This window comes from Triturus cristatus, chromosome 12 (genome assembly GCF_964204655.1).
Source record: "Triturus cristatus chromosome 12, aTriCri1.1, whole genome shotgun sequence".
NCBI classification, from domain to species: Eukaryota; Metazoa; Chordata; class Amphibia; order Caudata; family Salamandridae; genus Triturus; species Triturus cristatus.
The window spans coordinates 470626105-470653048 of NC_140595.1; the positions used below are offsets into that span (position 1 = coordinate 470626105).

The following is a 26944-nucleotide window of genomic DNA, read 5'->3' on the forward strand; positions in this document are numbered from 1 at the left end:
GCTGCCACAGACACAAGTCTGACCTCCTGCTGCTGGGAGTGATCCCAGCCAGGGAGGCCTGGACAATAGGTTTCCTGCTTGGGGAGGTGCTAGCACCTCCCCAGACAGCCTTTAGTGTATTGGGGCAGGGTGGGCTGAAAGGAATGAGACATGCCTGGGGCACACAAGGTGTTCCTTGCATAGTCCAGTTCAAACCGGCGCTGGGGCACTCCAGCCCCAGCTCTGGCGCGAAACTGGACAAAGGGAAGTGGGTGTAACCACCCCCTCCCAGGTCCCACCCATAAGGCGTGACCTAGCAGGTATCCCAGCCCCCCAGATTAGTATAAGAGTGGGAGCTGGGCCTCAAGACTTTAGATTATCCTGAACCTGCAAATTGAACAGAAACTCTGGACCTTCGACGAAAGAAGAAGACTGAAGAATCTCCCTTGTGGCCAAGGAGTGGCTACCCTGTGCAAACAGGCACCATCAAGAGACTACCCTTTGCTTTGCGACCGTTCTACGAGGAACCGACTGCAGAGCCCGACCAGAGCCTTGACTTCCAGACTTCTCCGACCCTCATCCACATCTGCAGCAGAGCTGAGATCCGTGGAGGCGACGAGCGACGTGGGACCGGCTACCTGGGAAAAGTGGCTAGTAACTTACAGCGCAGCTTTTGAGGTACCCTCGAAGTTGTGCACCGGGGATTGAGAAGCCCCAACCCCAAGCACCATCTGCACCGAAGATCAGCCCCCCACACTCCACGAGTCCTGCGTGGGGCCCTTCAGCATTTTCCTGCTTGCCGCGTCTGTCCGGTTGCTTGCCCGCTGGCTAGTGGCCTCTGTGACGACGCACCCTGAAATCTTCTGCGCTGGTTTGGCTCCTCCAGACTGGCTCCCGCTTCTCTGCAAAGAAGAAGCACCCCAGACCTTCCTGGTCTGCACCAGAAGCAAGTCCTTTGTTCTTCGTGGGTTCCGCTTGCCAAGGCTTGGTGAGTCCTAGTCCAACTTCGACGCCGCCGACAGCAAGAGCCTTCGTGGGACAGCTCGCCTCCTGGTCCTGGTCGTCCTCGACGCTTCCTGGTCCTCCTGGCTGCAGCGACAAGCTTCACCTTCACCTGCAACTCTTCACGACATCGCCTGGTTCCTTCCTGGTTCCACGTGGTCACTGGCTAGTGACCTTGACTCTGTCCCCTCTGCTTGCAGGTTTCTTCTCTTCTTGATCCCAGCCTTGGGATCCACCGGACACTCTCCCCTGACTGCCTGTCAGCATCTTTCTTCAGGCATCCATAGGAGTCGACGACGAAAACGACGCATCTTCACCCCTATGCACCCGCAGCCTGTGGGCTAGGTAACTTGGGTACTCCGGTGCTCATCAGGATAGTGACTATCCTAGTGTCTAGTTTTCAAGTCTCAACTTCCTAGCTACTCCGGAAGTGTCCTAAATCTACCGTTTTCTAAACTGTACTATTGCTATTGACTTTTACGCATTACGCGTGAGTGTTTCCACTCTGCACACGAATCCCGTGGGCCTCCCACTTCCTAACTAACGCTAGTGTAGTGTAGCCCCAGCGATTCCCTAGGCCTAGGCCTATCCTATTTCCGTGACAGTGGTTCTTATACCACTTACTTAGTATATGGTTTGCGTGGCCCCTAGGGCCTAACTGTATTACTTACCTGTGTGACTTACTGTATGCATTAATAAGACTGTGTTGTACTTACCTCTAATCTCATAAAGAGTGCTGAGGGTTTGCTTAGAATAAATACACTTTATTTTATATATATATCTGTTGTGGTGTCCTTTCATTTGGTATTCAAGGGATTATATATGGTATCACAGCTGGCTTCACATGCCATTCAGAGTTTAGCCTAAGACTGCTCTTGTCCATGCTACCACTAGGATAGCTGGTCTATAAGGTTGACTTTACAACCAATCACCATAAGGGTATTTGGACTGATATAAGGTGTACACTATAACTAGTGACATCATACATCAGGCCAACTTCTCACATTGGTGAGCAGCGGTTGGGATCTGAGCTTGCTGTTGTAATACCATTGTAATCTTGAGATACTAAATTGAAAGATCACACAGATATTGTCTAGGTACATATAACATAGATTATTATACTTAAGTCCTACTGGACTTTGTAGTTGTAGGTTGAAGGGAATAACACACCCGGACTACAACTACTAGAAAGGTTTAGTAGATATAACTAGTGTAGGTAGGTGCACACACCACACCCTCACTAGATCATGTCTCTGAGAGTAGATCAAGTAGATGCTCTCTCAGGAGGATCAGGTCTGCAAAAGATCCCCTCTAGATATGATACCTTAACATTCCAGGAGATGAGACATTTGTGTACCTCCAGAGGAATAAAACAGGGTTCCAGCCCTACCCTTAGACAGCTAGTGGAGCTTCTGGAGGCCTATGATGCTGAAAGAGCTGCCAGGGATGGTGCCATAGCTGTAGATAAGGGTCTACCCACCACAGATGAGTCAGATGGGACTTCAGATGGGGAGGTAGACAGCCAGAGCCAAGTAAGGAGACTTAGCCAGGCTAACCTAAGTTTACATGGGAGTTTGCATGGGGTCCCCCCATACAGACCCCCAAGTAGGCTTTCACAGAGAAGCAGGAGGGACAGATCCCCTTCAAGGGAATCCATCCACTCCCATGTTTCTAGCATCTCTAATGCTTCCTCTCACAGGGGAATGACTTCACCTGAGAGAAAGGAGCATAAAGCCAGAATGAGGGAAGCTAATCTGAGGATTCAGAGGGAAGAAATTGCCCTTGCCAAAGAGAAGCTTGCTCTGGCTAGAGAGCAAACATTGTGTGGGTCAGAACCCACTGGTGGCAGCAACATTCCTAGAGATAGGGATAGGTCTTATGACCATAGAAACCTAAGCAAGATAGTCCCCCCATATCAGAATGGGGATGACATCCACAAATGGATGACTGCTTTGGAGAGGGCCTGCAAAGTACAGCAGGTACCCCAAAGTCAGTGGGCAGCTATCTTGTGGCTCTCCTTTTCTGACAAAGGTAGAGACAAGCTCCTCACAGTCAGTGATGAGGATGCAAACAATTACAAAGTCCTGAAGAGTGCTCTGATAGATGGGTTTGGCTTAACCACTGAGCAATATAGGTTGTTGTTCAGAGACACCCAGAAGACACAGACACAGGACTGGTCTGATTTTGTGGATTGTGCCACTAAGGCTTTGGAAGGTTGGTTAACTGGCAGCAAGGTGCAGGACTATACAGGATTGTACAACTTGATTATGAGGGAGCAGATCCTTAGTAATTGTCAGAACCAGCTTCTCCATCAACACCTGGTAGACTCAGATTTGACCTCTCCCCAAGAATTGGGAAAGAGGGCAGATAAATGGGTCAGGACCAGGATTAGGCCTAAAAATCAGGGTGGTGACCAAAAGAAAGATACCACCAAGCCTCAAGAGAAGGGTGGGGATAAAGCAAAAGAGAAATCTTCCTCAGGGCCCCAAAACTCCACACAGGGTGGTGGGTCCCAAGCTCCCTCCTCTACCACAGTTAAAAAGCCTTACTGCCATGTGTGTAAAACACCTGGGCATTGGAAAACTGACAGCAGTTGCCCACAGGCTAAAAACAAAACTGTTCCTCCAACTACTCCTGTCACACCACCTATTACTGTCAGCAGTAATCCCCCAGGTGGTGGGAGTGCCCCCACAAATTTGGTTGGGTTTTCTTGGGGAACACAGGGGGATCCTGGCTTAGCCAATTCCCCTGCAGCAGCTACTCTTGTCTGTGATGGTGGCATGGGGTTTGCCAACTTCACTGCCTGTCCCAACACTTTGGGTAGGTACAGACAGGAACCCTACATCAATGGTAGAAAAGCTGAGGCCTACAGAGACACTGGAGCTAGCATCACTATGGTGGCCCATAGGCTAGTTCCCTCTGAGCAGCTTTTGCCTGGTTTCTCATACCAGGTAACTAACATTGATGGCAAACAGAACAGTCATCCCATGGCAGAGGTATGTCTCAGCTGGGGAGGTGTCACTGGCCCTAAAAGGGTGGCAGTGTCTCCAAACTTGCCTGTGGACTGCTTGCTGGGGAATGACTTAGAACTCTCAGCTTGGGCTGGAGTTGAACAAGACACCCATTCTAAAATGGTAGGCCTTTCCAAAAAGGGTAGTGGGGTTGTGCCAGTCACAACCCCTGTCCAAGTAGCTTTCCTCCCTGAAAAGGTTGGAAGGGCAGTGGTAGCCACAGCCCAGGCCCAGACAGACTTCCCTGTAGAAATTGGCAGAGCTGTGACAGTCACAGCTCAAACACAAACTGAGTGCCTTCCTGAAAAGGTTGGCAAGGCTGTAATGGTCTCAGCCCACACTCAGACTGACCTAGGTGTAGTGAAGCCTGAAACTATGGATCACTCCACACAAACAGAGAGTAGTGGGGAGGAAGAAAAGTCTCCCTCTCCCCAGACATTAGGAAAAGGTCAGCCTCCTCAGGGATCTGACCTCACCCCTTGTGAAGGAACTGCCCCAGAGGTAGACAGGCCTGGCCTGGCAGAGCCTCTGATGTCAGTGGCCCCTTCCAAGGTGGGACCCAGTCTGGTGCAGGTAGCCTGCCTCTCTCTACCCTGCCTCAGTCAGCCCAGGGCTGCAGAGGTCAGGGAGGCCAGTGGACCCCAAGAGGGCCCCTGTCCACAAGAACCCCCCCATCAAAAGAATGAGGATTGCCTGGCTAGTAGCCCTAGCCAGGTGATGGGTAAAAACATTCCTGAGGGATCCCCTTTACAGGTAGTTAGGGACCTCCCCCAGAGGGATTCTGTTGGGCACAAGCAAACATGGGACCTTAGGGCCCCAAACCTGACCTGTCCCTCCAGTAAGCCCACAAAAGGGACCCAGCCTCCAGCTTTAGGTAGCCAGAGGCTGACCCTGAGAGCACAGTGCAACTCAGTTAGAGAAAGAAAGGCATCCATGGTGGAGGATGATTGGAGGAAGCTGAGGCCTCACTTTGGGGGCACTCACTTCAGTACTCCATCTCAACACCAGCCTTTTACTTTGCAAAGACACACCAAAGGTAGAGATTCCCTATGGTGGAGACCCTATGATATCTTTAGGATGAGGGATTGCTTAGTGGACCATGAGACAGGGGGTAACCATGCCAGTGCTGGTTCTTCCTTATATGGCCACTCAGGCAATAGAGGCTTACCTTGTCAAGGCCAGCCTTATCTCCTTTCGTTTGGGGGGGGGGGGTTGTGTAGGAAGGTGGATATCTGACTATGGTTACCCCCAACTTTTTGCCTAGTGTCTAGCTGGTTTTTCGACTTAGTTGGCCTGAGATCCTGCCATTCAGGGTCTCAGGCTGTCTGCTCTCTCTGTAAAATGGACTCCATGTACCCTAGGTACATAACCAATTGGTAAGGATCACCTTATTGGACCCTGTACAGTGTACCCTAGGTACCCAGGGCATAGGTGTACCCTAGGCCTCCCAGGGGCTGCAGCATGTATTATGCCACCCCTGGTCTGGCCTTCCAATCAGACACAACTGGCTGATCACTCAGCTGGGGCAAGGTCGTGTAATCACCCCTTGCTTAGGTGTAGTATTCCTATACCTACCTTATATATAGACACATGTGTACCTATCAGCCACTCCTATGGCAGGCCTTAACAATCCTGGAGGCAGAGTGCTTGGTAACATGTGAGATGGTGCTCTAGCATGAGCTGAGCCTGTCTGCAGCTTTCGGAACCATGTCCTTATAGCTGTTCTATGATATAGCCTACCATATACTCTTAAAGTGCCTTATAATCTTAAACGGTTATGGTAACTATGGTTTGGCTTTATCAAAACATGTCGTGTAAGGTGTCTAACACTTTGGAATAATACCCCCATACCATTTCTGGTGATGAGGATATTATCCCTCCCTTCTAGAGGGAGAGACATGTTAAAATCCTACTTTGCTGTTTATCTCTAACCAAAGCCTCAGCATCACAAAATGGATGCTGCTGCCACAGACACAAGTCTGACCTCCTGCTGCTGGGAGTGATCCCAGCCAGGGAGGCCTGGACAATAGGTTTCCTGCTTGGGGAGGTGCTAGCACCTCCCCAGACAGCCTTTAGTGTATTGGGGCAGGGTGGGCTGAAAGGAATGAGACATGCCTGGGGCACACAAGGTGTTCCTTGCATAGTCCAGTTCAAACCGGCGCTGGGGCACTCCAGCCCCAGCTCTGGCGCGAAACTGGACAAAGGGAAGTGGGTGTAACCACCCCCCTCCCAGGTCCCACCCATAAGGCGTGACCTAGCAGGTATCCCAGCCCCCCAGATTAGTATAAGAGTGGGAGTTGGGCCTCAAGACTTTAGATTATCCTGAACCTGCAAAACTGAACAGAAACTCTGGACCTTCGACATTCGACGAAAGAAGAAGACTGAAGAATCTCCCTTGTAGCCAAGGAGTGGCTACCCTGTGCAAACAGGCACCATCAAGAGACTACCCTTTGCTTTGCGACCGTTCTACGAGGAACCGACTGCAGAGCCCGACCAGAGCCTTGACTTCCAGACTTCTCCGACCCTCATCCACATCTGCAGCAGAGCTGAGATCCGTGGAGGCGACGAGCGACGTGGGACCGGCTACCTGGGAAAAGTGGCTAGTAACTTACAGCGCAGCTTCTGAGGTACCCTCGAAATTGTGCACCGGGGATTGAGAAGCCCCAACCCCAAGCACCATCTGCACCGAAGATCAGCCCCCCACACTCCACGAGTCCTGCGTGGGGCCCTTCAGCATTTTCCTGCTTGCCGCGTCTGTCCGGTTGCTTGCCCGCTGGCTAGTGGCCTCTGTGACGACGCACCCTGAAATCTTCTGCGCTGGTTTGGCTCCTCCAGACTGGCTCCCGCTTCTCTGCAAAGAAGAAGCACCCCAGACCTTCCTGGTCTGCACCAGAAGCAAGTCCTTTGTTCTTCGTGGGTTCCGCTTGCCAAGGCTTGGTGAGTCCTAGTCCAACTTCGACGCCGCCGACAGCAAGAGCCTTCGTGGGACAGCTCGCCTCCTGGTCCTGGTCGTCCTCGACGCTTCCTGGTCCTCCTGGCTGCAGCGACAAGCTTCACCTTCACCTGCAACTCTTCACGACATCGCCTGGTTCCTTCCTGGTTCCACGTGGTCACTGGCTAGTGACCTTGACTCTGTCCCCTCTGCTTGCAGGTTTCTTCTCTTCTTGATCCCAGCCTTGGGATCCACCGGACACTCTCCCCTGACTGCCTGTCAGCATCTTTCTTCAGGCATCCATAGGAGTCGACGACGAAAACGACGCATCTTCACCCCTATGCACCCGCAGCCTGTGGGCTAGGTAACTTGGGTACTCCGGTGCTCATCAGGATAGTGACTATCCTAGTGTCTAGTTTTCAAGTCTCAACTTCCTAGCTACTCCGGAAGTGTCCTAAATCTACCGTTTTCTAAACTGTACTATTGCTATTGACTTTTACGCATTACGCGTGAGTGTTTCCACTCTGCACACGAATCCCGTGGGCCTCCCACTTCCTAACTAACGCTAGTGTAGTGTAGCCCCAGCGATTCCCTAGGCCTAGGCCTATCCTATTTCCGTGACAGTGGTTCTTATACCACTTACTTAGTATATGGTTTGCGTGGCCCCTAGGGCCTAACTATATTACTTACCTGTGTGACTTACTGTATGCATTAATAAGACTGTGTTGTACTTACCTCTAATCTCATAAAGAGTGCTGAGGGTTTGCTTAGAATAAATACACTTTATTTTATAAATATATCTGTTGTGGTGTCTTTTCATTTGGTATTCAAGGGATTATATATGGTATCACAGCTGGCTTCACATGCCATTCAGAGTTTAGCCTAAGACTGCTCTTGTCCATGCTACCACTAGGATAGCTGGTCTATAAGGTTGACTTTACAACCAATCACCATAAGGGTATTTGGACTGATATAAGGTGTACACTATAACTAGTGACATCATACATCAGGCCAACTTCTCACACCTTCTGTCAGAGAAAGGGTGGTGCAGGTGTTAACAGACAACACTACCGCCATGTGGTTCTGCAACAAATAGTGCGGGATGGGGTTGTGGAACCTATGTCAGGAAGCTCTTTGCTTCTGGATGTGGCTGGAACATCAGGGCAGGTCCCTGATGGTTCAACACCTGGCAGGTTCTCTGAACTCCAAGGCGGACAAACTCAGCCATTGGTTCATAATGGATCTCAAATGGTGTCTCTAACTGGAAGTGGTGCAAGGTCTCTTTCAGCAGTGGGGAAAGCCTTGGTTAGATCTGTTTGCCATCGCTGAGAATGTGGAATGTCAGCAGTCCTGCGCTCTGGAGTTTCCAAGGCAGCTCTACATAGGAGTCTCCTTTCGTCTAGAATGGAGCTCGGGCCTCCTGCTTGCCTTTCTGCCCACATCACTCCTGCCCAGAGTTCTCAAGATTATCAGGAACTACTGGGCCCAAGTCATCCTTGTGACTCCTGACTGGGCTCAGGGAGTTTGGTGTTGTAAGAAAGTGCCCATTTTTACATGGTTACCCTCCCCCCCCCCCCCCCCCCCCCACACACACACACCTTTTGCCTGGGATGTGATGCAACTTTGACTGAAAGTGTGCTGGATTTCTGCTGACCAGGTCCCCAGTAGCGGTGTTCTTTCCTTAAACTGTACCATTGTTCTACAATTGGCAATCCTTTAGCCTCCATGTAAGTCCATAGTAAATGGTACCCTTGGCTTTAGGACTAAAGAGGGCCACTAAGGCCTGCAGCATGGATTGTGCCACCCTAAGGGACTCCTCACCAAGCTCATGCAAATCTACATTGCAGTCTTGCAAGTCTTGGTGCAGATAAAAACTGAAGTCTCGACATGGCACTCATCCTTGTGTACCATGCCTGCAAAAGACTGCATGTGGTATAGGTCAGTCACCCCTACAGCAGGCCTTGCAGCCGTTTGGCAGTGCGCACTATACCACATGTGTGGGCATAACTACGTGAGTTGATGTGTCCCTGAGATATCTGAGTCAATTATTAGATCACGCAAGTGCACAGGGAAGCCATCCAGAGTACATGGGCTGTTCACTCGTGATTAAGAGTTCTCCAGCTACATGGTGGCTTCACTTTACCCCCAGATGTATGATACCAACAGTGATGGATTTATTAAGAAATGCTAGTGTGCGACTGACTGGTCTTGACCAGCTAGCCTCCACAAATGAGTTTCTGGCCCCCTGATGTGAGAGCCTTTGCTCTCGGAGACCACAAACAAAGCCTTGCGACTCAAGCCCCCATTTGGTAGCTCTCTGACTTGTCCCGAAGTCCTCCAATGCAGCCTGTTTCCAGGTGGCCACCCCTTCACCAGTGACTGTAACTAAATGAATCGATTGTTTTTCACTTCATCTGATTCCAAATGGAGGGACACGTAAATCTTGAATGGATATCAAGCAGCAATATCTCCATTGTTGACAGATTATCAATACAATGGCACACATGCAAGTCGATAGCTCAAACACAAATAATTAAGCTTTCTTTAATGTATTGATCGTATTTAGGCTGTCCAGTTTTAAACCTAAAATAACTGATAAAACCCCACCGGAAAAGAAATAGCCACCACCAGTATAAACATATAAACACTGAAAAAACCTGAATAACCACAAATTAAATGCCATTGAAAAAAGGAAAAGGAGAGAGAAATAGTCATTTTTATTTCTTCCTGAAGGGGCCAATACAATGTAACTTTGTTATACAAGGTAGCAGTAAGAAATACTTGTGAGAAAGTGCCATCTTTCTTGCATGGTATGCCCCCACTTTTTGCTGAATGTACTTTGACTGAGTGTGCCCTGGACTCCTGCCAATTAGGTGCCCAGGGCCTATGTTCCTTCCCTAAATCCTAAAATCCCAAATTGGCAAACCCTGGCCGCATGTCAGCCCCTGGTAAATGGTACCCTAGGTACCTAGGGCCTTGTAACCAGGGAACGCCTCTAAGGGCTGCAGCACTTTTTGTGCCACCCTTAGAGGCCCTGTACCCTAACACAACCACACGGCCCTTGCAGGCTGAGTGTCTGGGTACAAGGCAAAACCAAGAGTCTACATGGCACACATCCCTGTGTGCCATGGCCACAACCTACACTGCCCTGGCATACATCAGCCACCCCTTTAGCTGGGTGCCCTATGCCAGTGGTTTGGGCACAGGAGCATGAGCCTTGTGCCCCTACAGTACCCAGGTCCATTCCTGGGCACTGTAAGTGCAGTGCTGCCTTTTAAGAGGATATGGTGCTGGGAGCTCGTCAAACACCAACTGCACAGCACCATAATGGCAACACTGAAGACTGAGAAGTTTGGTATCAAACTTCTCAGCACATTAAACCCGCACTGATGCCAGTGTGGGATTTAATGTACAAAGCACTACAGAGGGCATCTTAGAGATGCCCCCTGAAACCTAACCTACAATCCACATCTGGTCTTGGAGGCTGCCTAGGCTGCCACACAGCAGACATGTTGCTGGACCCCTGGGTGGAGAGCCCCCGCTCTCCTGGGCCTGCAACAATGCACATCCTGGGCGAGGTGCTAGGTCTCCTCCCCCAGGATGGGCAGGGGGAAGCTTCAAATGCATGCCGCCTTTGTGAGCTTCTCCAGGCCACTTGCTGTACCCAGCAAACTGGCCCTCACCGGTTTTGACCCCCACTCTGGCGGGAGGACTGAACGGAAATCCCAAGTAAGGACAGGGGATGTTCCAGCCTGCCAACCCCACCCCTCAGGTGGGGGAGGCGAGGTGAAGCACATCTCAGGGCGCACGCCATCTTGAAGATGGGAAACCCTGCCCAATCAGGACTAGGCTACTGCCCCCCTCCCACAGGAGAGTGGCAGGATAGGGGGTGTACCCACCCTTTACCTACCTGTAACGCCCCTAAATCTAGTATTTAGGGGCACCCTGAACCGTCCTTCTTTAGATTCCAGATTCCGAAAAAGCAAAGAGCAAGAAGAAAGAGGACCTTCTGTGCAGCTGCTTAGAAGATGTAGACACCAACTGCTTTGGCCCCAGCCCTACCGGCCTGTCGACCCTCAAACCTGCTCCTGCTAAATCCCAGCACCTCTTGTGGCCAGCAACCTCACAAACCCTGGAGGACCTGGCTACCTTGTGACTCTGAGCATCTGGGACTCCCATGAGCAGTGGCTCTGCTCAAAGCAAGTTTCTAACCCCTGGCATCAGCCCGGAACCGCGAACCCTGCACACTCTGCACCTGCCAAGCCTGGTCTGTGCCAGAGTGGACAAAGACCCAGAGGACGTCCCCCCGGTGACTGTGACAGCGAATCCGGCACCCAAGGACTCACCTCGACGCTCCTGACCACGCCTGCAGCCTCAGAACCAGGGACACCCCCCACCCCCCAACCGCGATCAACAGAGGGTAAGATTTCCCGACACCAAAAGGCACCCCTGCACCCGGAGCCCTGTGGCCCCCTGTGCCCGACTCCTGGGTACCTACCTATCCTTCAAGTACCCAACTTACCTCTCGAAGTGGTGGTGGCACCCGAAGAATCTTCGTCCCGAGCTTGCAGCCTTTGTTCATCCTGGAGCTTTCCCATTAAAATCCATTGAGCGCCCGAAGGCTCAAAAGCACCCTGCACCCAGCCGCCCGAGTGGCCCTGGCAGTGTAACTTCTACTCCTACCTACTTCCCCATTTGCCCTGAGCAAGTGACCAGGAGCCCAGCTCCCACAGCCGCGTGGCCTGCTAGTCAGCACCCACAAACCAAGGCCCCCCTGCCTCCCGTAGGATAACATTTTGCCTAACTCCCTCTGCACCCAGCCGCCCCAGTGCCGCTGTGGGTGTAACAACTGTACCAACCTGACCCTGGGAGACCCCTGAGTCTGTGCCCAGAACCTTATCTCTGCCAGTCGAGTACTTACCTAAAAGCCTACATGCAAAAGGGTTCAAAAGAGTCCGTAGTGTTTAAAGGAATTTCCAAGACGTCACATTGATTTTCAAAACGAATTATTTTCTTTATTTGATCTTTTCACAGGTATGGAATATCACAGCCTTGATAGCACAAGGAAGCCATATCCGACGCGTTTCGTCTCCTGCAAGGAGACTTCTTCAGGGCAAACAAGAGATTTATTTCATAGAGTTTCATCAATTTAAGCAAAACGCTTGTGTAGATGGGGGCATGTATAGACCTTCAATCAGTATAGGACAATACCCCAAAAATATATATATCTCTAACTTTATCGGTGGCACTCGTAAGTAGGTAAAGTGCTAAGACGAAAACTTCTTTAAATTTTCCGCTCCATTCAGTACCCGAGCGGCATGGTAGCCCGTATCCTTCTTTCAACAGTCTCGAGACTGCCACTGATTGAAGGTCTATACATGCCTTGTCCTGATTGAGGAGCTCAGAGGGAAGTGTTCCTCGGTTCGTTGCACTATTCAAGTTTATGTTAAACGACACTATTCACTTGTCAGGTGCGGTAATATAGCCTTCACCCTCTTCGCATTTGTTCAAATACTTACCTAAAAGCCGATAACCCAATTTTCTTCCATAGGGTAACATTGACTGGTTTCTTCTGAAATTTTTTGTGTGGAGTGTGGAGTTTCTAGAACTTAAAATATTCAACTAAAATCAACCGAGTAACGAAAACGGAAATACTCACCTGCTATCAGGAGAGACCCCAGTGCTGGATCTTGGTTCCCAGCACTGACCCTGAAAAGTACTCACAACCGTACTAACTACTAATCCAATTTTCTTCCATAGGAAATCATTGACTGTTTTTCTGTGAAATTTCTTCTATGTGTCGATTTTTGCAAACTAAAAATATTCTTTAAAAATCATACCAATTGTGAATGCGTAATTACTTACCTGTTTTAGAGGTACCAATACTGAGCCTAGGAGCCCAGCCCTGGATTACAAAAGTAACGAGAACATACTTTACCTGTAACTTGAATTTTCTCCCATAGGGAATCATGGACTGATTTTCTATGAAATTTCTTCTAAGTGTCAACTTTTAAAATGGCAAAATATTGCCTATAAATCACAGCAGTAACTAAAACGAATTTACTCACTTGTTTCCAAGACCTGTCCCAGGACTGAATCTAGGATCCAGTCCTGGAATTAGAAAAGTAATCCTTAAAGTAATCTATTGCAAATAACTTAAAATTCACATTGAGCTCAATGTATTATTGTATTTGAAATTGTGTTGCCTATTGCAACAACCTGTAACTATTACCTACAAAAGTCAATTGCATATTGCAAAAGTATTTAACTAAAGCCTCTTATTCCTAGAAAGTATATTTTGATACCCATTGTTGGTTCTAAAATAAAACAACCATATCTTTTTTATATAAACCATTGGCCTAGAGTTCAGTTCTTGAGTGTGTGAGACCATTTGCTGACTGAGTGTGTACAACAAATGCTTTACACTGTCCTCTGATACTGCCTTACTGCTCGACCAAAATACCACTTTAGAGAGTAAGGTTATATCTAACTTTAACATCTGCCAAACCTCTGGGGACTGTGGACTCTGTACACACTGTACCTATTTGGGAACAGTATAATCAGAGCCACTTTCTCACAAGACTGGGCTAACATTATTCTGCTTGAGTTTTGTTGTTTAGAGATGTCACTAAAATATTGTTTCTTCTTCCTTTTTTCTGTTTTGTGGTCTTTGGTCTAAAGATACAGGGGTTAGAAGCATGTTTTAGGTGTTGTTTATTTTATAAACTGTAGAGAATCAGGAAATATCAAAATCATGTTTGATTTTTTGGCTACGATTGAGTCTTTCACTGATGGGAAAAATGTTGATTTCATAAAAATCCTTCCCAATATGTATCATCACATTTACCCACAGAGAATGGGTAAAAACCCTTGATACATCAGCCCCCTTTTCTAGTGAGTCAGTATTGATTGTAGGTGAATTGTCAAACACCAAAGGGTTTAAACATTTAATGCAAGGTATAGTGACAGGTATATGTGAAAAGAGTAAAGTCACAAAGCAACAGGGATACTGGTGAAATTATGACACTAGACTTTTGGAAAACATGGAATGCAGTGTCACTTGGAATCTTGCTGCAAAAAGTTCTTACCAAGTTAACGGTTGGAGTGATTTTGTTTGTATTTGCGGGTATTACGCTACGTATATGAAAAAGTTGTGTGATGACCAGTTATAATTGATACCTGAGCTGAAGTGCTTCCCTATAAGAGATCCTTGCCACTTGTTCGATTGTATGCTGAAAGCATCTTGACAATCTTCAGAGTTACTGAAGAATGCTATCGACTTTTTAGTCAATTCTGGTGCACTGTTTTTTGAGAAATGTGAGGATCTTTGGTCACATATTGATAGTGACTTTAAAAAAAGTACACTCAACTGCAGTTTTAGATTTTGACAGGAAAGCATGACTACTGTAGTGGACATAATAATAATAATAAAAAAAAAGGTTCTGAAAACTACCTTGTCTACCAAGTGTTCAGCATAATTGGTGTAGATGTGAAACATCTCCTTGAGATTAGGCTGGGCGTCACTTTTAGTGACTTTGGCACTGCAACATATTCCATGTTAGAATGCTTTCCACTTGGTATGCAAAGAAATGTTGAGGAGCAATTCAGGAACTTTTATTTTACAATGTATGAGAAATAGCCCTTTACCAATCATGGCATTTGAAGTCAATGAAGCCTCTCTGTAGTACTCTGCACAAGTTATAGATCCCTTCCGAAAAGGGACATTTTCTCCAGAGTTTCAAAAGTGCTGCCTCATTTTTGACCGCTTCAATAACTCTGAGGGCATATGTGTCCAGTTCAACGCTTGTGTTGCAGAACCTGTCGCAGAGAATCACAATCTTCAGGTGCACCAGTATTGGCATGGAAAGCTATGTCAGTGGCCAGAGGAAGCAAATTGTATACTGGCTATTTTGGCGTCCCTGTCCAATGTTGAGAGGGCCTGTCCAATGTTGAGAGGGCCTTTTCACAGATTAAAGTTTACATGGGAAGGACAGAGCGAGTGTGCATGACCAAAGACTCACTGAACAAGTATTGTATGGTGTACTACGATAAGTTTGATTTCTAAAAATGTATTTGGACCTCACTTACACTGTACCTACACTGTCTATATACCATGCACTAGCAGTGCTGAAATCAAGCCATAATAAAAGCAAAAAGTTCCATAAACACCGGAAAAACACTGTTTCTGTTGTTTTTAATGGCGAAAAAATGGGTAACCACTGATAACCACTGTTTTTTTAAGGTATTGAAATCACTTGAATTGACTGGAAAAAAAAACCACCAGAATTTACCAAAAATAGAAACTGAAAACAGGAAAGCCTGATCATATTAAATCAGTGTGGTATTTGCTCATAGCAAGACCACAAATTTAGATCTTTAATTCAGTCTTTTCATTTTTCCAACTGGCTTAAACAATTTGAGGACAAAAGAATCAAGCAGTTGCCTGGGTTTGAGTGTGTCCAATTGCAGGTAATATTAAATAGTGGTTGAGTTGCCATAATTATTAAAGGCTTGTCTATAGTAAGGATAGCCATGATAATGTCTCATTTTTTACCTACAACCATCTGTTAACCTCATTAGACTTTCCATCATTTTTGTTAGAAAAAATAATTTCGCCTGACTACTTTTTTATTGATGCTGTTGACATCTTTTTATAAAAGATGTTATCTTTAACACATTTTTTTTAATTGAACCCTAGAGTTGAAGTGTTGGAGACATTCCAGAAAGAGGACAATTGTATTTCCTGTATGGTAAACTACATAGATGAAGGCAGACAAGGAGAGGTCAAAAATCATAACCTACTACGGTTACCAACCAATTTTCACAGCTTACCACCCCAAGCTATTGAATTTATTGTTTGTAGAGTGAAACCTATAGATAATGAAATTCAGTGGAATCCAAAGGTAAGTTGAATTTCTTTTCATGTATTTCTTTTATGACACACCTTTTTAAAATGTAATTATCATTGCACTTAGTCTCATCTAAGCCTTTTCATTTTGTCAGCCCCTTTCAGAGGACCACATGACAAATAAGGGTTACTGGGTACAACCGTGGGCGTTGATGCCTTTTAATTCTGATGTCCTAGGACTCAACTTACTTTGAATTGTGAGTAGCTGGACGAAGTACGCCTTCTGTACTTAACTTTCAGGGTTGCATGGTCAAAGCTCCCTCTGGCTTGTAGCATCCTCTGGGAGCAGGTAACTGACTACACCACACACGGAGGTCTGGTTTGCATGTCTATATTCTTCTGCATGCAACCGTTAACTGAATGCACTGCGTCGCAAACTTTATTAACCGCACCCAGCCACATTTACAAGATTGCGTTATACTTGTAAGGAGGCTACCGAGGGCCACTAGAAGAGTCATACATATGAACACAAGATAGAACATCTCCCCCTTTGTTAACTAAAAAGAACAAACAAATATATACACATTATAAGTTCTTGATGAGTTGTCAAAGTGCTTGCATCAGTCTTTCATATCTAGTTGCACGAGAATAAGGAGGGACGCCTTCATCTGGCATCTCTGGAGAAGAGTTGGATGCTTGACTTGGGAACTCAGGTGGACTTGCCTCACTCGTGAGGTCTGGAGCTGATGAACATCGAGGAAAAGGCTTAAAGTGTGACAAGTCTCTGGTGATGGATATTCTGGGTTGTTGGGACATTACCATATGTCCTTTGCTCGCCACAACCCTTACCTGTTCAACATCAAACTGAGAACTTGGTCTCCTTTCTCGAAAACCGCGTTTTGAGCATATCGTCGCTCATTAGTTTATGCCTTCATTTTGCATTTGCAAGAGGTGTCAATGACACAAATCTCATCAGGGTATATTGACCGACTGGTGGTCCATTGTGGTATCTTCATTCTAAGATCTCTCCTAAACAACAAGGTGGAAGGACTTTCTCTTGTCATGGAATGAAAAGTAACATGGTAGGCACGGAGGGCTGGCCGTAAGGCTGACTTGACGTTGATGCCTTTCAGTGCAGCATGCTGAAATACCGTTTTCAAAGTACTACTAAATCGTTCAATAACACCATTTGCCTGTAGCCAGAGAGGTGGTACTTTTCTGATGTTTGATGTTCAAGCGATTAAGAAAGTCTTTGAACTATCTGCTATTGAAGGGTGGACTGGTGTCTGATTTGAGGATGGAAGGTACACCCCATGTTTTGAAAATGTCAGCCAGTATCTCGATTAACTCGGTCATGTGTGGTTGATAAGTCTTCCACTAGAGGAAAACTCAAATACTTATCGACAACTACCATAAGATGATGTCTGTTATTGAGGGGCCAAAAGGAGTCAGCTGCAATTCTCTCCCAGAGTTGCCTTGGAACATCAGACATAATCAGCATTTGCCATGTCATTTTGGGAGGCACAGAGTTGCACAGTTTACAAGCTTTAAGCTCCCTTTCAACTCGTTCATCGAGACACGGAAACCACACTCAATCCCTAATAGTCTTTTAGTTGATGGAATGCCACTATATTCTTCGTGAGGCAGTTCAATAACTTGTTGCCTCAGGCTTTCAGGGAAAACTATTGTTCCCTCTCTTAGTAGGAGACCACTATGTGTAACAAAGTTTTTCCTGACCATTCTTGAACTTCTGGTATTCAGCATCATGTGTAAGTGGTCAAGTATGTTCCTCAATGATTGTGTTGCAATGATTTCCTTGATTTGTGCATTTATAAAGTGCACGGTCACTCCGGCCGGAGCATCTTGGCGCCATGCGGGTGTGAGCAGAAAATTCAGACCATTATAGATTACACAGGGGAGGTTTAAACAAATTAGCTGAGGAGAAACTGTGTGTTCCAACAGTAAGAGTGTAAATATAGCGGTCAAGTATGAGGGTCCTATTTTCCTAAAAGCTCTGTAGATGATTAAAAGCAGCTTAGATAAAAAAAATTGTAGATTGGCAACCAGTGCAGGGTTTGTAGGGCTGTTCCAGCTGAAGAGCGCACCAGCAATTTTAAGACTAGTCGAGCAGCCGCATTTTGGACTATCTCTAACTTTTTAAAGACCTGCTTATTTGCCCTGGCATACAGGCTGTTGCAATAATCCAGTCTAGAAAAGATATGGGCTACTGCCACTGTTTTCCTTGCAGCCATTGGGATGAGATCTACATTTTACTGTATCGGGTGGTGCTGGAATATCTCCAGGCCACCATTTGACTGGATCGAACAAGTTATCTTTGCCTATCGGCATTATCTCAGTATTGATTTTAGGGTGGTTGAAAAACATCCACAGAATGACCTCTGATCAGCATTTGTTAAAATTTTGTTCAGATTCAGTTGAGTCCTTATCCAAGACTAATATACAAGCTGTGTATCATCTGCATAGGATGTAGTTTTGATTTGGAATGATGAGATTAATGATATTAAGGGGGCCAAGAGGGCTAAGGGAAGAGCCTTGTGGTATGCCCGTCGGAATAAGGCATTTTTTAGAAAGGAAAGGACCTAAGACAACCATTTACCTACAGTTATGTAGAAAAGAGTGCTTTACCGCAATTTTTCATTCAAGATAGGAGTATATTGTGGCAAATTGTATCGAATACCGCAGACAGAAATCAGTAGGATCAGTACTGCATTCTTTCCAATGTCTAGAGTAAGCTTCGATGTATCTACCACCTTTAGTAGGGCAGATTTTGTTGAATATATAGAGCTAAATCCTGACTGCTGGGGATGAAGAATGCTGGCCTCCTCTAAAAAAGCAGATAACTGCCTATCGACAACCTTTCTGTAGTCTTACCAAGGGTAGGCAGAAGTGAAATAGGACGGAGATTAGAAAGTGTGGAAGGATCCCTGACCTGTTTTTTCTGGAGTTGTTTAACTACTGCCAGCTTCCATTCCTGAAGAATAATTGCTGTGGCTAGCGAAGAATTAATAATGTGATTAAACTGGATTTGCAATCTCCGCAATCTTATGAAGCACTGCCGGAGGACTGACATCTAATGGGGACCCAGATGTACATGAGAGGATAGCTTGATGAGACTGTTCCAAGGAGATTCGATTGAAGGCCTGAAACGACTGCCCTGTATAAAAGGGGTGTAAATCCAAATCCAGTGGAGGTGAAGATGACGTGCTGAATTCTTTTTGAAAATTATTAATCTTTTCTTCTAAAAAGATTGAAATCTGATCACTTAAGGTCTGTGAGGGGTGAATATCCTTGACTAACTTTTTTGGGTTGGTAAAGGACCTTACAATTGAAAAGATCTTTTTTGGATTTTGTTTGGCCTCTGATAATATTTTTGAGAAATACTTCTTGTTTGCAGACTAATTTGTAGGTGGTATAATTTCCTGGCTAGTTTCAACCAGATTCGTTCTTCTGGGTCATAACCACTTCTCCATTTCTGTTCCATGCGCTTGCATTGGAGATGAAGCTCAGCTAAGAATGGCAAGTACCAACCAAGGAGCTGAGGTTTTCGGAGTATGTTTGTTAACAGTGTTTCCTAACGACACTAATTCAATACTAATGGAGGCAATCCATGCATCACAGCTTTGGGGGGGGGGGGAGTCTGCTGTATTTCCAGATGTGGTAGGTCTAGATACTTGCGTTATGCGGGACAGTTCTGGGTTGGCTATCATCTTAGCCCACTTGTGATGAGGTAATGGGCTAAATGAGAGGGCTTTTTCAACTGATGTTGAACGGGATTAACTAATGGTCCGACCACACTTGGGGGGGGGGGGGGGGGGGGGGGGTTGTTGAGTGGGAGACTGTTAAGGAACGAAAGTTGGAGCAGACCCTGTCATGAATTTGACTTGCCTGATGAATTTGGGATGCGACCAGCCGGTGAAGTGTTTATGTTGAGAACGTTTGCCACTCCTTGCTCATTCCGACATTCCAGATGAAGATTAAAATCACCTAGTAGCTTAAAATTTTAATAACACGTTTCAATATGTCCTAATGTGTCAGCTAACGTATCCAGAAACTCTTGGTAGGGGCCCGGGGAACGATATATCAGACTTCCTGTGAAGGAGGTACATCCATTGAGCTGAAAGCAAAATCTGAAAGAAACACGTTAGTTAGATTCCTAACCCTAGAATATCCCCAGGCGTCAGGCTGGATCCGGAAAGATTTTTCGTCAGCAATACCACTTGCGTGTCGCTAGGCGTCGTCTGCGGCTCCGCGTCCGTCGTCGGCGTCGTGCGCCGGAATGACGTCGTCGGAGTACTTAGACGCCGCCCTCGCGCGCTGACGTCAGGTCTTCTTTTTTCCGCACCAGACAGCGCCGATCCGGGAAGAGCTTACCCCTTAGTCACTTTTTGACTAAACTTTTTTGACTCTTTTTGGTCTTCTGTCGACTCGACTCTGGTGCCGGTAGGATGCCTGGTTTTAAGGCCTGTGACTCCTGTCATCGACTGATGTCGGTGACGGACCACCATCGCCGGTGCCTTTACTGCCTGGGGCCCGACCATGATGCGGAGTCGTGCCTCGACTGTCAGGCCTTGACCTCGAAGGCTAGGCGGGAGTGGTCCCGTAAGCTTCTCGAGCTTCGCCACTCGGCTCCGCGCCGTTCACGGTCCCGGTCCAGGAGGAGGTCCAAGGACCGGTCGCGGAGCCGCAGTCACCATCATCGCTCGTCGGGCTCGAAGTCTTCGGGTAAGTCGAAGCGCTCGAAGAAGTCCATGAGGCGACACCGCTCTTCGGACTCCCCTTGCTGGTGTCGCGACTCGGTCGAGGGTCAGGGTGGTCCCACCCCCGCGGCTCTGTCGGAGCCGCAGGAGCCGCGTCCGTCCCCATACCCACCGGTCCGTGGGACTGACGCGACTCCAGCGGAGATCAGCGCCTTCCTCTCGGCCATGAGGGTTCTGGCTCTGCCGTCGACGCCTGCCGGCGCGCCTTCGGGCCCCATGGGCTCGACTGAGCGACCTCGCGAGCCACCGGTTCCACCCCTGGTTTAGCCCCGGTCTGGGCCCGGCGCCGATGCGGCACCGCTCGACGCCGCATCCGACGCCGATGCGTGAGCATTTGATCTACCGCCCGGCTCCGGTTATTCCTCCTGTTTATCAGGAATCGGATGACGGGGGCGACTGGGAGGGGTCTGAGGACCCTATGGCCAGACAAGCCGACCTTTCACAGGACTGGGCAGACGAACTGGGGGATGCCAGTGGTCTGGACACCTCCCCGGACGCTGGTTTCATCTCTCCTCCGACTGTGGCCTCGGAGGAAGGTGCAGCTTTTTCAGTGGTGCTGCGCAAGGCGGCCGATGCCCTTGGGCTGGAGTTGCCTGCTGTGGCCATGAGGACTAATGTCCTCACAGAAGTGCTTCAACCGTCAGCAAGCTCCACAGAGCCTCTGCTGCAGTTCAATTAGGCACTCGTAGACGTTCTGCAGGGCACCTGGTCCAAGCCCTCCACAGTACCTCCTGTGGATCGGAACGTGGCCCGGCGCCACCGCCCTGCTCCGGGCGACCCCAGTGTTCTGTCCCAACACCCCACTCCCGAGAGCCTGGTTATCCAGGCCTCAACTTCCCAATCCTCCTTCCCGTCCGCTCCTCCGTATCGGGAATCCAAGAGGCTGGAACAGTTCGGAAAGAAGCTGTTCTCTTCCCTGAGTTTGGGTCTGCGGTCCTTGAATACCGCTTGTGAGAAGTTGGCCTGATGTATGATGTCACTAGTTCTAGTGTACACCTTATATCAGTCCAAATACCCTTATGGTGATTGGTTGTAAAGTCAACCTTATAGACCAGCTATCCTAGTGGTAGCATGGACAAGAGCAGTCTTAGGCTAAACTCTGAATGGCATGTGAAGCCAGCTGTGATACCATATATAATCCCTTGAATACCAAATGAAAGGACACCACAACAGATATATATATATAAAATAAAGTGTATTTATTCTAGTCAAACCCTCAGCACTCTTTATGAGATTAGAGGTAAGTACAACACAGTCTTATTTATGCATACATTAAGTCACACAGGTAAGTAATACAGTTAGGCCCTAGGGGCCACGCAAACCATATACTAAGTAAGTGGTATAAGGACCACTGTCACGAAAATAGGATAGGCCTAGGCCTAGGGAATCGCTGGGGCTACACTATACTACCAAAGGTTAGGAAGTGGGAGGCCCACGGGATTCAGGTGCAGAGTGGAAACACTCATGCGTAATGCGTAAAAGTCGATAGAAATAGTAGTTGTTAACAATTAACAGTTTAAGGACACTTCTAAAGCAGCTAGAGAGTCGAGACTCGGAAACTAGACCCTAGGATAGTCACTACCCTTGTGAGCACCGAAGTACCCAAGTTACCTAGCCCACAGGCCGCGGGTGCATAGGTGTGAACTTGCGTCGCGTTTCGTCGTGGACTTCTTTGGATGCCTGAAGGAAAGTTGCTGACAGGCAGTCAGTGAAGAGTGTCCGGTGGATCCCAAGGCTGGGATCAAGAAGAGAGGAGACCTGCAAGCAGAAGGGACAGAGTCAAGGTCACTAGCCAGTGACCACGTGGAACCAGGAAGGAACCAGGCGATGTCGTGAAGATTGCAGGTGAAAGTGAAGCTTGTCGCTGCAGCCACGAGGACCAGGGAACGTCGAGGACGACCAGGACCAGGAGGCGAGCTGTCCCACGAAGGCTCTTGCTGTCGGCGGCGTCGAAGTTGGACTAGGACTCACCAAGCCTTGGCAAGCGGAACCCACGAAGAACGGAGGACTTGCTTCTGGTGCAGACCAGGAAGGTCTGGGGTGCTTCTCTTTTTCAAAGGAGCAGGAGCCAGTCTGGAGGAGCCAAACCAGCGCTGAAGATTACGGGATGCGTCGTCACAAAGGCCACTAGCCAGCGGGCAAGCAACCGGACAGACGCGGCAAGCAGGAAAATGCAGAAGGGCCCCACGCAGGACTCGTGGAGTGTGGGGGGCTGGTCTTCGGTGCAGATGGTGCTTGGGGTTGGGGCTTCTCAATCCCCGGTGCACAACTTCGAGGGTGCCTCAGAAGCTGCGCTTGAAGATACTAGCCACTTTTCCCAGGTAGCCGGTCCCACGTCTCTCGTCGCCTCCACGGATTTCAGCTCTGCTGTGGATGTGGATCAGGGTCAGAGAAGTCTGGAAGTCAAGGCTCTGGTCGGGCTCTGCAGTCGGTCCCTCGTAGAACTTTAGCAAAGCAAAGGGTAGTCTCTTGATGGTGCCTGTTTGCACAGGGTAGCCACTCCTTGGCCACAAGGGAGATTCTTCAGTCTTCTTCTTTTGTCGAATGTTGAAGGTCCAGAGTTTCTGTTCAAGTTGCAGGTTCAGGATAATCTAAAGTCTTGAGGCCCAACTCCCACTCTTATACTAATCTGGGGGGCTGGGATACCTGCTAGGTCACGCCTTATGGGTGGGACCTGGGAGGGGGTGGTTACACCCACTTCCCTTTGTCCAGTTTCGCGCCAGAGCTGGGGCTGGAGTGCCCCAGCGCCGGTTTGAACTGGACTATGCAAGGAACACCTTGTGTGCCCCAGGCATGTCTCATTCCTTTCAGCCCACCCTGCCCCAATACACTAAAGGCTGTCTGGGGAGGTGCTAGCACCTCCCCAAGCAGGAAACCTATTGTCCAGGCCTCCCTGGCTGGGATCACTCCCAGCAGCAGGAGGTCAGACTTGTGTCGTGGCAGCAGCATCCATTTTGTGATGCTGAGGCTTTGGTCAGAGGCCAACAGTAAAGTATGATTTTAACATGTCTTTCCCTCTAGAAGGGGGGAATAATATCCTCATGTCCAGAAATGGTATGGGGGTATTATTCCACAGTGTTAGACACCTTACACGACATGTTTCGATAAAGCCAAACCATAGTTACCATAACCGTTTAAGATTATAAGGCACTTTAAGAGTATATGGTAGGCTATATCATAGAACGGCTATAAGGACATGGTTCCGAAAGCTGCAGACAGGCTCAGCTCATGCTAGAGCACCATCTCACATGTTACCAAGCACTCTGCCTCCAGGATTGTTAAGGCCTGCCATAGGAGTGGCTGATAGGTACACATGTGTCTATATGTAAGTTAGGTATAGGAATACTACACCTAAGCAAGGAGTGATTACACGACCTTGCCCCAGCTGAGTGATCAGCCAGTTGTGTCAAAATGGAAGGCCAGGCCAGGGGTGGCATAATACATGCTGCAGCCCCTGGTAGGCCTAGGGTACACCTATGCCCTGGGTACCTAGGGTACACTCTACAGGGGCCAATAAGGTGATCCTATCCAAATGGGTTATGCACCTAAAGTACATAGTATCAATTTAGAGAGAGAACAGCAGGGCTGTGGGTCTGATTAGCAGGCCCACAGCCACATCTAAGTCGAAAACCAGTAAAGCAAAAGCAAAAAGTGGGGGTGAACATAGAAAGCAGACCCTACTCTCCTACACCGCTTGCCTCTTGGACCGTTATTCCCACTCTCTGTGGGATGCGGTGGAGGACGTGCTGCCCCTGTGTCCGGAGGAGGCCCGGTCACGGCTCGCCCAGGCGCATGCTGATGGGCGAGATGCAGCACGGCATGCCATACGGTGTGGACTAGACACCACGGACTCGCTGGGGCGGGCGATTTCGACCACGGTGGCGCTTCGTCGCCACGCCTGGCTACGGTCCACGTCTTTCTCGGGGGATGTCCAGAGTACCCTCATGGATATGCCCTTTGATGGCACTCGCCTTTTTGGCGAGAAGGCGGATAGTGCGCTGGCTCGTTTCAAGGACTCCCGGGCTATGGCCAAGTCCTTGGGTCTCTCGGCCCCGCGGCCGTAAACTTCCGCTTTTCGTCCCTTTCGTGGCCAAGGAAGGGGCGCCTCCTCACGTCCGCCTAGCCACCGGCTGCAGAACCAACCTGCACGCGGACTTGGATTCCGCCGAGGCGGTACTGGAGGACAACATGCCGGTCAGTCCACATCCACCCCGGCAGCATCCGCCTCAAAGCCCTCCTAGTCCGAACTTTCAGGCCCATTCCATGCCAGTGGGCGGCAGAGTTCGCCATCACCTGCTCCACTGGCATTCCATCACGTCGGACAGGTGGGTGCTGCAAATCGTCCGAAGGGTCTACTCCCTCCCCTTCGAGACGACCCATGCCACCACAGTACCACCGCTTGTCGGGGGATCACTTGAATCTTCTCTGGGAGGAAGTTACGGCCCTCTTGGCCAAGGAGGCCGTCGAGTGCGTTCCTGGTCCAGAAGTAGGTCGTGGTTGCTATTCCCACTACTTTCTGGTTACCAAGAAGGGCAAAGGGGGCCTACGCCCTATCTTGGACCTCAGGAGCGTCAACGCCTTCCTCCGGAAGGAGCGGTTCAAGATGCTCACCTTAGCTCAGGTTCTGGCTGGAGACTGGATGGTAGCGTTGGACTTGCAGGACGCTTATTTTCACATCCTCGTCCTGCTGGCCCACCAGCGTTATCTACGGTTCACGGTGGGTCAGGAGCATTTTCAATTCACCGTGCTCCCCTTCGGCCTCACCAGTGCCCCTCGGGTGTTCACGAAAGTGATGGCGGTGGTCGCAGCTCATCTGCGCAGATCGGGTGTTCCAGTCTTCCCCTATCTCGATGACTGGCTGTTGAAGGTGGGCTCGCCCCAGCAAGACGTCTCCCACCTCCAGACTACGGCGACCTCCTGCATTTGCTGGGGTTCTCCATCAATGTGCCGAAGTCACACCTGAGACCCTCTCAGAAGCTCCTCTTCATCGGAGCGGTTCTAGATTCGGCGCAGTTCCGGGCCTATCCTCCGGAGCAGCGGGTCCGGGATATTCAGGCTCTGATTCCCATCTTTTAGCCTCTATCCTGGGTTTCGGTCAGGTTGGTGCTGCGGCTTCTGGGGCTGATGGCCTCCTGCATCCTGTTGGTGCATCACGCCAGGTGGTGAATGCGGCCTCTGCAGTGGGACCTGAAGTTTCAGTGGGCCCAGCATCGTGGCAATCTGTCCGACCATGTCTTGATCTCGGAGGGCACTGCAAAGCAGTTGCAGTGGTGGCTCACGAACCGCGATTGGGTCAGCGGCAGATCCCTCTCCCTACCCCAACCGGAGCACGTAGTAGTGACGGATGTGTCCCTCCTGGGATGGGGGGTGTAGGAGAGTAGGGTCTGCTTTCTATATTCACCCCCACTTTTTGCTTTTGCTTCACTGGTTTTCGACTTAGATGTGGCTGTGGGCCTGCTAATCAGACCCACAGCCCAGCTGTTATCTCTCTAAATTCATAATATGTACTTAAGGTACATAACCCAATTGGTAAGGATCACCTTCTAGGGCCCTGTACAGTGCACCTTAGGTACCCAGGGCATAGGTGTACCCTAGGCCTACCAGGGGCTGCAGCATGTATTATGCCACCCCTGGCTGGCCTTCCATTATGACACAACTGGCTGATCACTCAGCTGGGGCAAGGTCGTGTAATCACCCCTTGCTTAGGTGTAGTATTCCTATACCTACCTTATATACAGACACATGGGTAACCTATCAGTCACTCCTATGGCAGGCCTTAACAATACTGAAGGCAGAGTGCTTGGTAACATGTGAGATTGTGCTCTAGCATGAGCTGAGCCTGTCTGCAGCTTTCGGAACCATGTCCTTATAGCTGTTCTATGATATCACCTACCATATACTCTTAAAGTGCCTTATAATCTTAAACGGTTATGGTAACTATGGTTTGGCTTTATCGAAACATGTCGTGTAAGGTGTCTAACACTTTGGAATACTACCCCCACCCCATTTCTGGCGATGAGGATAGTATTCCTCCCTTCTAGAGGGAGAAGACATGTTGAAGACCTACTACCCGGTTAAAGTTAACCAGAGCCCCAGCATCACAAAATGGATGCTGATGCCACAGACACAAGTCTGACCTCCTGCTGCTGGGAGTCGTTCCAGCGAGGGAGGCTTGGACAATAGGTTTCCTGCCTTGGGAGGTGCTAGCACCACCCTAGACAGGCCTTAGTGTATTGGGGCAGGGAGGGATGAATGAAACTACACTGCCTGGGGCACACAAGGTGTCCCATGCATAGTCCGGTTCAAACCAGTGCTGGGGCACTCCAGCCCCAGTCCTGGCGCGAAACTGGACAAAGGGAAGGGGGTGTAACAACCCCCCTCCCTGGTCCCACCC

The 26944-nt window shown here is 48.8% G+C and overlaps 1 protein-coding gene across 8 annotated transcripts in view; it reads left to right on the forward strand.

The window, feature by feature from the left end:
• TDRD12 (tudor domain containing 12) overlaps positions 1-26944 on the forward strand; it is a 3486095-nt gene that overhangs the window by 2445975 nt on the left and 1013176 nt on the right. For all 8 annotated transcript variants that reach the window (XM_085639447.1, XM_085639446.1, XM_085639448.1 and 5 more), the window contains one exon: positions 15623-15827. In XM_085639447.1, the coding sequence (XP_085495573.1) occupies positions 15623-15827 (205 nt within the window). The remainder of the gene's footprint in view (positions 1-15622; positions 15828-26944) is intronic.